Genomic DNA, 13,365 nt, shown 5'->3' with positions numbered 1-13,365 from the left:
ATCCAACGAGCGAATGGGCCAAGAGAGTGGCAGAGAGAAAGTAGAGTGCAGGTCGTCAAGACGGCCTCGACGGCTGTTTGTTTATACTATGAGCGTTCCAGCTGCGGCCACTTGACGCCAGCTCCACAATTGGGCGGTTGGAGCCTGTCATTCGACTACCGTTGCACTACCCGCACCGAGCCTTTGGGCTCCTTGCTCCTTGCCCCTTGCAGCCCCGATGTGTGCCGACACGCTTCAGTACAGGAAGAGTCGAGCCTTTGCATCCTGTACCACCCACTCAAGACCTTGCTGCAAGTTGCTTCCCGTCATAGCACTGCAGCTCATAATGTGCCACTTGTGTGTCTTGATGGCGTCGAGTCGCAGTCCCTGTACGCCACCGTTAGCATTGGCCCGCCAACCAGGCTCAACACGTTCTGTAGACCGCCGTCAACCCACCTCGCGAATCTCGCCTTCCGTCATGGATCCGGGAACGTCGCTCTTGTTTTTGAAAACCAGCAGGCTTGCTCCGGACAGGCGCTGCTCTCGTTAGCTGCTGGTGGCCGTCGGGAGGCATCATGCTTGTTCAAACCTCTTCCAGCAGCAACCCCGCCAACTCGTTCCGACAGTCGTCTATCCGCTCGCGGTCGGTTGCATCAACGACCCAGATGAGCGTGTCTGTCTTCTCAAAGTAGTTCTTCCAGTACGTCCGCAACGTTTTCTGGCCGCCGACATCCCCTGTCTTGTCAGTACAGCATTCTCCGGGCGCATGCGGGTGCATTACATATGTTTAGTTTGTATCTTTTCCATCAGTTTCGTTGCGCAGGTCGGGCTGTTGTACATACCCATCGTACTCGATCGTCTTGATGATGAAGCCGAGTGTAGGACTGACGCTGTTCACATCCTCATTCATCATCTTCTTCACTATAGTCGTCTTTCCTGCGTTGTCAAGACCACTGGCGCGGTGAGCTTTTGGTCCGTCCAGCAATCTCGGCATACGCACAGCATCAGAATTCGCATCTCCTTGTCCTTGAGACGCGCTTTTCGCAATATAGACAGCATTTTGCGCTTTTCACTTTCCAAGTTCTGTCTTGTTCGTTGGGCAGTCAATGGGATGAGCTCCACTCATCCGTCAAGCGGCTAAACTGTTTACGGACGCTTGCACACGACGGCAAGTCATGCTGCAGCCACAACGTCGCAACAACGTCGCTCTCTGGGAAGCCTGGCCACCAATCTATCAGACGCTATAGGCTGTATAGATTGGGCGGGGAAAGGCGTGTGTAAACGCAGCTGTGCACTTGAGAATCGGTTCCCTTTTCTTATTCATCCAAGACGTGTGTTTATTAACTCGAGGATACCGGGCATGTCTCATTTTCTATCAGTGACGGTACTTGTACTGCTTGCAGATATCGCCTGCCTCCGTTGGCGTGCACTGGTACCAGCCACGTGTGATCTGTCACAATCAGACAAACCTCTGTAATGAGGAAGGAGGTGAGAGAGAATCGGCTACTCCCACCGAATCCACTAGGCAGCTCCGTCGAAGAGGCTATAACACACTGGCCCAAAGGCTTTTAAACTTCAGTTTTCCTTTCTCCCACTCGTCTTTTGTCACTCCTCCTGTTCTTCTGAGTATGCTCTAGGGCCCTTGCTTGTCTCTTCCCTGCCGGACATATCGGAAACCTGCAGTATGAGCCGAACGGCACGCAGCTGGTGTCCACGCAGCACCATGCCGCCGCTGCCGGTACTGATCGAAGTGGATGACTTCTCAGTCAAGGAATCTCACTCCAATACACAGCTGAAGAATGAACCCATGACTTGGCAACAAGAGAAGGACTTCAAGCATTCGGTGGTAAGTGAAGGCGCATTTAGCTTCCCGTACCGACCTCGGACCGCTTCAAAGAGGCTGCACATAAAATCCGTCTTTTCCTCGACCTTCTCACCTCACTTGTAACTCACACACGACAGGGTCTCAGTAAGCCTCAGTTTGGACGTCCTCGCTGGAAGCCATTGCCTCTCGAGGAACGTCCTACAGTACAGATCGATGCCGACAACAACTGGCTAGCTCAGCAAGCCGAACTGTCCCTCACCAGCAAACAGCCGCGCAGAAACGCACGTGGGAAGGCAGCTGCTCGCCGCGCTAGTGCCGTCGAACCTTCCCAATCGACTCACCCACCTGAAGTACACACCAATCACGCGATCAAGGAACATAAGCCCACATACAAGCTGCGCTTCCGCAACAAGAAGAAGGCAGTTGGAGACGGCAGAATGGCTCGACCGCCCAAAGGTATAGCAAGCGTCTACGTCCCTCCTCATCTGCGCAATCGCACCGTTGCCGACGCTGCAAAGGCAGACTCTGCGCATAGTAGTGGTGTTGCTGTCAACACATCACCTGCTACCTCCAATCAGTCCCTGCCAGCCGCCATCAGCAACGCCGATCCCGCCCCGTAAGTCTGCTAAAATGCGCCTCGCTGTCGCGTTCTGAGTTTACTGACACACTCGTAGTAACGGTGCAATTGATCAGCGCCATTCCTCGCCCTCGTCACCAAAGACCACGAACGAGTCCATACACGACACGAAGCGCGAATCTGCGACACTTGAGCCTGTCGTTTACGAGGGTTGGGACGAGCCCAAGGCTGACCTTCCAGTCGCGAAGAAGCAGTCCGGAAACTCACGATGGCCTTCACGCACGCAGCCATACAAGAAGACAGCTTGGCCGAAATCGAGAGACATGAAGTACATACCTTCCAGCAGCAACAGTGATGGTGGCGTCGATTTCAAGTCTAACAGCGATGGAGACCTGTACTACGACATCAAGAAATTGACCGACTGGAATGGCGACTGGCTGCCTCCAGACGTAACGTGGTCTGCTCGCAAAGGCTATACAGACCGTCATTTTGGTACGCACATAGAGCAATGGGTGAACAATCATCCTCCCGATTCGAGGAACGGAGTCACTCCCTACTTCCCACCCGACACATTTACCAAAGGCAAAGAGTTGGCACCTCGTTACTGGCTCGAGGTAAAGGTTGGTGGTGAGAGCCTCAGAGAGTTCTGGAAAGGCCTCGTAAATCCAGAGAAAGAGCCGAAACCTCTGGATGCGAACGACCTTGTTGACTACTTGCCCTGGTGGGAGCTATATGAAGATGTGGTTTACACAGAAACCATCGACGATGACGAGGGCGGGAGCCCGAGGGTAGTCACACATCCCACGAGCTACCTCCGCGCCCTAGATGTTCCGGATGCCCGAGTCGACTTTGACGATCCCGAATTCCCCTCGGCACCTTGGATGCTAGTTTCTGTAGACGAAAAGGTCCAAGAGAAGAACAAGCGTGCAGCGGAGAAACACCGCAAGTTGATGGCGAAGCGGAGTCGCCCCGTTCCAGAGTCAAAGTTCCCTGCCTCGGAAATGGTAGACCGTCGGCTGCATCCCGAAGCAAACATATACATTCGACCTGTAAAGGCAGCGGATGTTGAAGGCATTTCTGTAAGTTGAATCTGTGGCCCCCAAACGTATCTGTGAACCTCCGAGATTTAAGAAACGATGAATCTAAACTAACACTGCCTATAGGAGATATACAATTACTACATCAACAACACCATCTTCGCTACTGAGTTTGACTCACGTACTATGGATCAGATGGCTCGACGGATCGCCGATATTGTGAACGCCGGTCTTCCATACTTGGTAGCAGTCTCCAAGAGCAACCGGTCCAGGGTTAATCCAGGATTTGCCAGTGAGAAGATAGCCGGATTCATCAACCTGGACGATTATTGCGGTCAGTCGAGCTCATACCGCTATACGTTTGAGATGGAGCTGTTTGTCCACCCGGGGTTCGTTTCGAAGGGCATCGGCAAATGCCTTGTAGATCAATTACTAGCCATGGTCGATACGAGTTACCGCGCTCGTGGCGGATATGACTATGTCAACGACGACGATTATCTTAAGACCGGACCTTCGAGGGTCATCAAGACGATCCTGCTCAATGTCCACCACGAGAATGGTGAAGACTTGGAAGCTGATTGGCGCGGCAAATTCCTGAGTGCCTGCAAGTTCTTCCGTGTCGGTCGATTGCCGAAAGTAGGCTACAAGAACGACAAGGTCCTGGATACTTCGATCTTCGCGCACCAGACCAAGGAGGATGTTGATCCAAGCGCTCGGCCAACTGTCGCCGGCTGAGCATGATTGTGCACACTGCCAACACCAAGTAAGTCACGCATGACAATAAAGAGAAGCTCCCACTAATGTGTAAAGTACCAGGCGCTAGCGGTAAAATGAATTTACCATAGCCTCAACCGTTCAGAGTCCAACACCACCACATGAATGCAGATCCTTCGAGCGCGTCTCCCCTCAAACGAACCAAAAGTGTTTCACGAACTGTCTTTCTTGTTTTACGGTACTGCGAACTTACGGTGGAAAAAGTCTCATCATGACAAATCAGGGTCTCTATCTTTCTTCAAGTTTTTCTACTGTGTATAGTGTCATGATCAACAGTTGCATCTGTCGGAGTCCTTCGCATATGGGCATGGAAGGATGACGCAAGTTGCAACCTCTTCTCGGAGTTCAATCATGTTTGAGCCATACCAGAAGTCTTTTTCTGATACGAATGCTTGCTTTTACAAATGCTCCAATCTTCTGCGTAGTGCGACGTCAATGGCAATGTCGTCAACCCCCTTGTTGCATGCCCCGCCAAAAGGAAGGGGAGCGCGTCCCCACCCATGGTGTGTGACGTCACATCCCTCCCCAAAGCTTGGAAACGCGCCGCGTAACCTCGCGCAACGAACATAAAGACCCTTCTCTCCAGACCCCTAAACGACTAACTCTATAAACTCGTTAGCTTCTATCACGTCCCCCAGTAACCGAAGTAGATATACAACAAACCATACATTTTCAAGTCTTGTACGCGCAGACCAAGTCTTATCCAGCATGTCAGACCAGACGCAAGAAGAGCAGTCTCAGCAACAGCACATCCAGACTGAACCTCAGAACGATGAACAAGAGGAGAAGAAAGGATCTGGAGGTCTCTTGAGCACAATTGGAGATCCCATCGGTACGTAGTCTTCTCGTCCCTGTCAACCTCCTGTCGAGCTCCCTCTCTCTCTCTCTCTGTCCACAGGCAACTCTCCCCTTGCATGCCCGTCCTAATATGCGTCAAAGGAAACGTTCTAGGCACAGCCCTCCGTCCCATCGGCGCGCCCCTAGAAAAAGGTCTAACAGGTCCGCTCGGCAACGCCCTCGGCGGCACCACACGACCCGCTCTCGGTCCTTTACTAGGCCACGAAGACGAGAGATCCGAGTTACTCGGCGGCAAGAACAAAGACAGCTACGAGAGTACGCCGGAAAAGATTGCAGGAAAGGAGCAGACAGGACAGAACCCTCTAGGGCTGGATCAAACGGGACGATGGGGATTTGAAGACGAGAAGAAATAGAAGGAGGGAACAACAAGTGTAGGATAGGTTTTTGTCAAACTTCTCAGTTCTGTGTTATTAAAGAAATAAAGGGCGGTGAGGGTATATCCCTTGAAGAACTCCCAAACTCCAAATTATCCAGTGACCAAAGATGATCAAAACATCTCACTCATACCACTTTCGCCCAACACTCCCTCTTCGTAAGGACTCTGCTCCCTATCGTCCCTATCCTCCCCATCATTCGTATACTCCTGCCTCTTCTTCCCTCTAAATGTATCATCCAACCCCTGCACTGTCCCCACACTATCTCCATACCCAAGACCATCCTCTTCCACTTGCTCCCCCTCCATCTCCTCGTCCGTCCCGGCCTCAATTCTACTCACACTCAGCTCAGGTATTGGTGTTCGCCCTGTGAGTATATCGAACAGGCTGTCATCTGAATCCCCTTGCTCATCCTCGTCATCACGCTCAAAGCGCAGAATCTTGTCTTTACCCTCTGGCCACACCAGTACGTGTGCTTGTTGATGGGCAAGTATGAACGCTTGTTTCTTATCCGGTGGGGTTGAGAGCCAAGATATCGTCCAATGAGGTGGTACTGAACCAGCTGGTTTGGTGATTTGTGGGGATAGGACGAGTATGGCGGGTGGGTATTGGGTATGCGAAGATGCGTGAGCGGTTGAGGAAGACGAGGTGGAAGAGGGGGGTATGTGAAATGATGCAGCTGTGTATAGGTATACGACAGGTTCGTCTTGAGCAGTTTGTATGAGCAGACGATGCGGATCGGTGGGGTGCCAGAGCAGGTTCTTGATGGGACTGTATTGGATTAATATACACCGCGGTCGGAGAACTGTAAGATCCCAAATCCACGCGGTACACGGTGTGCTGTCGTCGCGGGTTGCGCATAATGTTCCGTCTGCATTGAAAGTCAACATGCCGATGCCTTGTTTCATGAGCCCTGTTTCGTTCTTATCCAAGGCAGCTTTGGGAGGGGTCACGGGCTGTTCAGTGGTCGTATAGCTGCGGTTGCCTTGGCTGTCGACATTTTCGCTGTATACAGGCGCGCTAGGTACATCAATGACAGGTGTGTGGTCAAGGAAGACGATGGGTGCGAAAGTACGCGCAGAGAGGATGCGAACGCGACGGTCCCAGCCACCAATTGCCAGACGTTGGTTCCCGGGTACCCATTCGAGTGTCTTGATACCCAAGCCCTCAACACTCCACTCGCTAACGTCGTCCGAGGGTTCGCGGGCTATGGTACGATACAAATGTCCGTCGGCAGTGTAGATATGTAGTTTGTAGCCGGCAGAGGCCGTGTCCCAGACAGCCAACCAGCGGCCATCACGACTCCATTTTAGGCCTGCTGCATCGGATGTTGTCAGCTCGACACGATTGAGAAGCTTATATGTACCTGGCGCCAAGAGCAGCAGAATGTCAGTGCCTGCCGCGCGACACAGCAAAGCCAAAACACCACCTCTTCTCCTTCCCGCGCTTGCCTCTGTATCCTCAGAAGGGCGATACCCCCACCCCTTGGCGTCTTTACCAGAAAACTTTGGGTCGCGTATTTCCACGGCCCTCCCAGTCTTCAGACACCATATCTTGACGCATGCGGTGAAGTCACTCCAGACGAGTACTTCATCCTCATTGGTACCAAACTCGGCGTGTACATTTTTGCCCATGCCGCCTGAGCCATTGCTGATGACGGCGTTCCACCTCTCGTCTCCAAGGTCGTATACGCGTGTTGTGTCATGATCGGACAGCAGCACACGGTTCGAGTAGGGGCGTGGTGTACGCGACGATCGGCGGGAAGGTGTCGAGTTGATTGAGCGGCTTGATATCGAGGTCGTCAATGGCGGTGCAGCAGGAGGCGACCAGGCAATCTTTGAGCTTTTGAGATCCTGACCAGAGGGTATCGCTATGCTCTGCACGACTTCCAGCGTGGTGAGACATCGTATCTGCAAGCGAGCGCCGTTGAGGCAAGCAATGTGGGTTGCCGTCGGTGACGGGACGGAGACATTGGTCGCTGGCACTGGTCAGTAGCGAGCGGACAGCATGGCTTCGCATCATGGCTCACATTTGAATTGTGTCGTTACGAATATGTCTTCCATCTTGTCAGTAACTGTGTTGGATGAGGTGAGAATGTTTGGGCTCGGTAAACAAAGGGCAGGCGCGGATGCTGGCCAATAGGAGTTCAGATCGGCCGCAATTAGCGTGCTTTGTCGTGTGAGTGAAGCGCGAGCATGCCCGCCAAGGACTGATGGAAACTCCACGCATGTCTACTCAGGCAAACAACCACCAGAGCTGGGTAAATTCTTGTTCCACGATACTTAAAAACATGTCCTTATTCGAGTCCTGACCGTAATAGCAGCGAGGGTATCGGTGTGCACTTCCAATTCCACCAACAAAACGCTCAAAAAACATGCCATCAGTCGTCCATGGGTATATCTTAGATACAGATCCAATCTGAGAAGCCCAATCCTGCTGTCGAGAAGTGAAGAAGGAAATCATCCAAAAAGCCTGCTTGCTAGATCGCTCAATTCAAATCGTCCATGCCATCGTCGTCTTCATCAATCAAGTGCTGTACACGGGAGCCTTGATCAGGATGCTCTTTCCACGAATCTGTACCGCGACACCAACGGCCATGCGCACACGTGGTGGTGGAGACTCGTCTTTTGGTCCCCCGGAGCTACCCGGTGGATGTTGTGTAAGACTTTGCTGGCTGCCACCTTGACCGAGCGACGATTCTCGCTTGCCCAGGGCAGCAGGAGAAGCCGTCGCCTTCTTTGATGCACCAAACCCGAACATACCGCGCTTCTTGTCTTCTTTTGGCAGCTGGCTACCTTGTAGTTGTGCTTGCTCTTGTTCGGCAATCGACATGCTGTCATCGGGTCTGGATGCCATGCTTCTGATCGAAGCTCTGTCCGCGTCGTCCAACTCTACAATGGGTGCTGTCAATGCGGGGATGCCGGATTCCAGCTTCATGAAGTCGGAAACGATGCCGTGACCCGGAGGAAAGTACTCGATATGTACTTCGCGGCTCTCGAGCGGTAGATGTTGAGCAATGCTAATGGCCAGTTCGATGATCATGGGCACGCCTCCGTTGAGGTCTGCCGGCGCGGGCTCGTTCAGGTGCATCTGGAGAGAGGCAATGAGTTTCTCGTTGAGTGTTGCGGTCAGCGCCTCGCGATTGGCCGTAGCTTGTGGTGCTCTCAACGTATCCGCCAGACCTTCTAATGTCGCCAGCCGCCAGTTTATGATTTTTGCAGCAAGTGTGTCTTCATCCTCGGTACTGTGGCAAGGCGGCGAGAATTTGCGGATGTTGGAGACAATGGATTGCAGCTGTGTCGAGAAGCCCGGCTCTAAGTCTGGATGGAAGTACTTGTCAAATATGTTCTCTACTAACCAGTGCGAGATGAAGGCACGGCCAACAGCCGTCATTTCCTGCTTGCCTGTCTCGACGGCCGTCTTGTTGACCACGACATGCAGCCACTGCGGTATGGTTTTCCAATCCTTGCGGATGGAGAAGGATAGTTGTGCGATCAATCCATCCAGCCGGTTGAAGCGCGTTGCGTATTCGCTGTCGTCCCAAGATGTGCGCGAGAGCGACAAGCGCTGGTTTGCGAGCGTGTTTTGCAGCTGATGCACCTGTGACTGTTGCTCGAAGAAGTATCGCTTGACCTTTTGGTACTTTTCGCCTGTACACGGTTAGACGAGCCGGCCCATTGGACGGGAATCCACTTACGCAAAACATCGTGCTCCTTTTGCAGCTTCTCGACGTCTTCCTCTGTCATGTCGGCGACGGAGGTTCTTGGCGGAGGCGTTGCCCGTCCCATTTCCGAAACCTGTTGGCTCTGCTTCTCGCCGCGATATGGCTGCCCCTGTGAAGCTATTGGCACGACGTTAGCGTCGAATGTTGCGAGGCCCGGCGAGACAGGCGGCTGACCGAGTGGCTGACCTTGAGCGGGCGGCTGTGAGAGCAGGGACGACTCTCGGGACGATTGGCCGGGCTGGTGTTGGCTGCCGTCGACCACTTTTCTCAGCGTGTTCCTCGCATTGCTCTGAGCACTGGGTGCCATGCTGTCCTGCGACTGGCGTGGCGGTGTTGTGTTTGTCGGTGGGGGGTCGGACGGTTGCGTGTGCTGGGCGTCGTATGTCTGGTACGACGACGGCTGGAGGGGAGACGGCGGGGCCAGCTGGTGCTGCGAGAGTGGTCGCACCGACTGAGGCTGCTGGTGTGGATCTTGGTCCTGGTGCGGCTGGAGCTGCGACGCAAACTGCTGCTGGGGGTGGAGAGTGTTTTGGTGCGCGCCCTCTAGCGACTGCTGGTACAGGTGGTAAGTTTGCTGGATGTCCTGTGGTCCCTGCCCACCCTGGCCATGCGGCTGAGCGTTCTGGAGGAGGGGACTTGGCACGTTTTGCGGGGCGAAGGCCTGGTAGTCGGTCGCGGGCTGCGGGGGTGGAGCGGCAGGCTGGTAGGTTTGGTATTGGTGTTGATGTTGTTGCTGTTGTTGCTGTTGTACCTGTTGTTGTGGTTGTTGTTGTAGTTGTTGTTGTTGTTGTTGCTGTTGTTTCTGCTGCTGTTGCTCAGGGCTGTACTGATGATCTACCCCGCCTTGGGTCGAATAGCTGTCCTCGGTGCTTGCCCTGCCGAGTGGGGGCCGATTGTACTGTTCCTGATGCGACGGCGGCGGCGGCGGCGGCGGCACAAATGCTTGTTGAGGCTGCTGCAGCTTCTGCTGATACTGAAAGTCCTTGGGGGGCACCTGGGGCGTCTCGTTGCTGTCCTTCTGGAGAAAGGGGTCGAGGTTGTCCTCGTCCTGCTCGTTGGAGGCGGGCAGGTGGGCTGTCGACCCTTGGTGTTGATGCCACTGCTGCTGCTGCTGCTGCTGCTGCACGCGAGCGTCTTCGTGCGCTTGATATTCGTGCACGCGGGGGTCGCTCTTCCGGACGGACTGGCGTCTGCCCAGGCCGTTCTTCTGTGCTTTGGCCTCCTGGTCCTTGTGGCCCTTGACTCCGGCTGCGATGCGACTGCGCAGCGACTGCTTCTTGGGCTCGGGCGCGTAGGCCGCGGGCGAGGGCTGGCCTTGGTAGACGCCGCGGTGAGGCGCCTCAACAGCAGACGCGGGCGGAGGGCCCGCTGGTTGCTGGTAATTCTGCTGCGGCGACGACGGCGACAACAATGACGACGACGACGACGGCTGCTGGCCCAGGGAGAGATGGGCGCTCAGCCTGTGGCTCGTGGCGCGCTGGGGAAACTGCTCTCTATATTGAGGCTGCAGTGGTTGCACAGATAGCTGCTGCTGCTGGAGCTGCACAGGCGCTGGCTGGCTGCCGTCTGGATTCTGGTATCGCTGCTGCTGGCCTGCAACCTGCTCGTTCACTGCCAGCGCTTGACCGTCAGCCGCGCCGACGATTGGCCGGCCAAATGCTTCCTTACCAGATGGCACGGGCGAATGCTGTCCTGACGAGGAATTGTCGACAGATTGGTGCGACCGGTTCGACTTGGTCCATGGAAAGTTAGGCATGGCAGTGATGGCAGCTTCAGAGCTCCGCCAGCAAGCAGGTTGTCGATGGCGGGGCGGAGACAGACGCGCTCAGCTAATAATAAAACAAGACTGGACAGCCGTCCACTGCGCCGGCTAAGACTGCATTGCGCGCGGTTGGACAGCCTCAACTCGAGCACAGTGCATCCAGCTCCGTACGTACATGCACGCCGTAGGCTGATCCGCCCAAGCCCTGCCGCACGTGCAGCCCGCTCCCGCCAACACCGGAACAACTTTGCTGATATGGCAACATGTGCTGCCTGTGTATTCGCCGTTTGATCCCTCCCGTCCTGTGGCTACCACTCCCGCGCCCCAGTAACACTTCGACACCACAACAAACATGTCTGAAGCTGGATAGCAACACCGAGTGGGGATTACACGTGCTAGTCTAGGCGGCATTGCAAGCCTTGTTGCATCAACCTGCCTGGAGCTGCAGGCGCCCCTGCGTACCAGCTGGGGTGTGCATATATCGCTTTCCCAAGATGATGCCAGAATACCAATCTTCTTCTCATAGCCTCGCCTCGTACCTGTCTCGTGGTGCGGAACATGTCTGTGTACTGGTAGCAGTACCCCAGTTCTGAGCGAAGGAATGTCGACAGTACACACTAGATTGCATTGAAACCGTCAAGAACTACCGCAGCCAGCAGTCTTGAATACAGGCCATAACTGCAAGCTGCTTCCTCAGCTCTGTCAAACATCTTACAGCTATTTTTGGCGTCTTACACGTCTTAACCTCTTTAGACTAGCGCGATATCGCTTCGGTCGTGATTCCTGTGTGAGGTTTCTTAAGCGTCCACTCCTACACCACTTTCGTACAACCGTCGAAAAGCTGACTGTCAGCCGTTCCTGCAAGCAATATATTCAAGCTCATACTTCTCAGTACCTGCGGGATTCACCGGCACTGTTTGGTCGTATTCAAACTGTGGCCGGACAGCAGGTCGACGCAAAAGTACCCAAGGACGTCAGCCAGTCAGAACGGTTATGCGCCTCGTTGAGTGACGACCCACCACAGGTCTGACGAGTTACATCAGCCAACCCTCTACTACATTATCAGAATCCTCAAGGCATCTACACATAGGTTGATTCAAATGCGCTCTTTCACCACAAAAGCTCCGACCCAGTTGGCATAACACGCCAGACAGATAGCAGGCTACTTGTGAACTGTCGCACGGTCCGAGTTGGGTTGATACCATCTTTGAAGACCGAAACCAAGTCCCGACCCATCCATGTAGCCATACACAATTCTTTCCTCATTCCGGATACAGCAGATGCACGGTGCTGCGAGGCTGGGATGGAGTCTCTACGGAGTTACTTGTACAGGAGATGTCCTTCTGGTTTGGCGTAATGCATGTGCATAACAGGCCCTGAACATCGTCTATTTCCGCGCATGGAATGGCATTTGCATCTCCCTATGGCTGGTTTTGCAGCTTGACCCCTTGGGCGAAAGAAGCTCATGACAATATTCAGCCCTTGAGGAAGCAGATGGTGCGAAATGGATCAATTGCGCGCCCGCCTGGGCCGTTAATAGTGAGTAAGCCATTGGCCATCAGGAATGGACGATAAACGGGTGAAAAGCGAGAATCATCAAGGATCATTTCAGTGGTAGTACAGAGCAGGTAAGACATCGTCTCATGTACCATGAAGCTAAGCTAGATGGCGCTCCCCAAGTCTGGCGAAGAGATTATTGAACGTGGTCAACAAATGTCCAGAATGAGACTTCAAAAAGCCCGAGTTTTTGGCAAGTGCTCCTCCGCAAATGTGTTTTCGGTGCAAATTTCAATTCCACCTTCACTACAGTTTCGAGCCTGGACGCTCATTGGTGAGTACGCGTTTGTCGGTTGGGCAATTGGCCATTGTTTATCTCTACAGACTCCACACCGCGTTGGCGACTCAACACTACGAGTGCCTTCGAACCTGTTCATAAAGCCGTCTCTTGGAGGAAAGGCTTCAAAAGTTCACACGTCATGGTATCAACTACCGATTCAACCGACGCATCAGAGTGGCCAAAAGTGCCGCTGTCACCAATCGCACACCAGCCATTATCCTCGCTACTATACCCAAAAATCGCCAAAGCATCGCCATCATATGGAAGTCCGCTCCTTTCGCCGACCGTCCCCCACCCGGGCAAGCGGCTACCATCCCCGCCTGAATCACCATCAATCACGCATCCAGAATGGCCATCATCGCCGATGTCAACAAGATGCATACCGCTCATTGTCTTGTCTCCCGCTCCAGAACTCACATCACCCATATCGCCGACGTCACCGTTTCTACCAGACATGCCACCTCGGCCCCGACCTGTGCGGACTGGTAATTTCATATCTCGCCTCTTCATGCGCGCACCTGCTCACCCTTACGACATGGAGCTTGGCACGCTTCCACAGCGGCGTATACGGGAGACTCACGTCACGAGTATGCAAGAGGAACAAAGGAGGAGGAATGA

General features: G+C 53.9%; 5 protein-coding genes across 5 annotated transcripts; 2 read left to right on the top strand and 3 right to left on the bottom strand.

Annotated features, from left to right (window-relative positions):
- Positions 1-234: 234 nt before the first annotated feature.
- Positions 235-1,038, bottom strand: ACET3X_001285 (uncharacterized protein; the record flags this gene model as incomplete). Its single annotated transcript, XM_069446559.1, has 6 exons — positions 235-366; positions 436-516; positions 569-714; positions 761-777; positions 822-932; positions 980-1,038. The coding sequence occupies 6 exons, from the start codon at positions 1,036-1,038 to the stop codon at positions 235-237; spliced, it is 546 nt and encodes a 181-aa protein (XP_069311527.1).
- A 664-nt stretch (positions 1,039-1,702) lies between these two features.
- ACET3X_001284 (uncharacterized protein) lies at positions 1,703-4,153 on the top strand (the record flags this gene model as incomplete). The annotated part of the gene is made up of 4 exons (XM_069446558.1): positions 1,703-1,825; positions 1,942-2,420; positions 2,479-3,460; positions 3,545-4,153. 4 exons carry the CDS (start codon positions 1,703-1,705, stop codon positions 4,151-4,153), a joined length of 2,193 nt encoding a protein of 730 aa, XP_069311526.1.
- Positions 4,154-4,900: 747 nt separating this feature from the next.
- ACET3X_001283 (uncharacterized protein) lies at positions 4,901-5,403 on the top strand (the record flags this gene model as incomplete). The annotated part of the gene is made up of 2 exons (XM_069446557.1): positions 4,901-5,024; positions 5,132-5,403. 2 exons carry the CDS (start codon positions 4,901-4,903, stop codon positions 5,401-5,403), a joined length of 396 nt encoding a protein of 131 aa, XP_069311525.1.
- A 134-nt stretch (positions 5,404-5,537) lies between these two features.
- On the bottom strand, positions 5,538-7,487 carry ACET3X_001282 (uncharacterized protein; the record flags this gene model as incomplete). Its single annotated transcript, XM_069446556.1, has 2 exons — positions 5,538-7,402; positions 7,454-7,487. 2 exons carry the CDS (start codon positions 7,485-7,487, stop codon positions 5,538-5,540), a joined length of 1,899 nt encoding a protein of 632 aa, XP_069311524.1.
- Positions 7,488-7,950: 463 nt separating this feature from the next.
- On the bottom strand, positions 7,951-10,904 carry ACET3X_001281 (uncharacterized protein; the record flags this gene model as incomplete). The annotated part of the gene is made up of 5 exons (XM_069446554.1): positions 7,951-9,074; positions 9,122-9,265; positions 9,335-9,848; positions 9,987-10,759; positions 10,817-10,904. 5 exons carry the CDS (start codon positions 10,902-10,904, stop codon positions 7,951-7,953), a joined length of 2,643 nt encoding a protein of 880 aa, XP_069311523.1.
- Between the last annotated feature and the right edge of the window lie 2,461 nt (positions 10,905-13,365).

The sequence above is a fragment of the Alternaria dauci genome, chromosome 1 (assembly GCF_042100115.1).
Source record: "Alternaria dauci strain A2016 chromosome 1, whole genome shotgun sequence".
Taxonomy (NCBI): domain Eukaryota; kingdom Fungi; phylum Ascomycota; class Dothideomycetes; order Pleosporales; family Pleosporaceae; genus Alternaria; species Alternaria dauci.
This window is presented reverse-complemented; position numbering and strand designations above follow the sequence as displayed.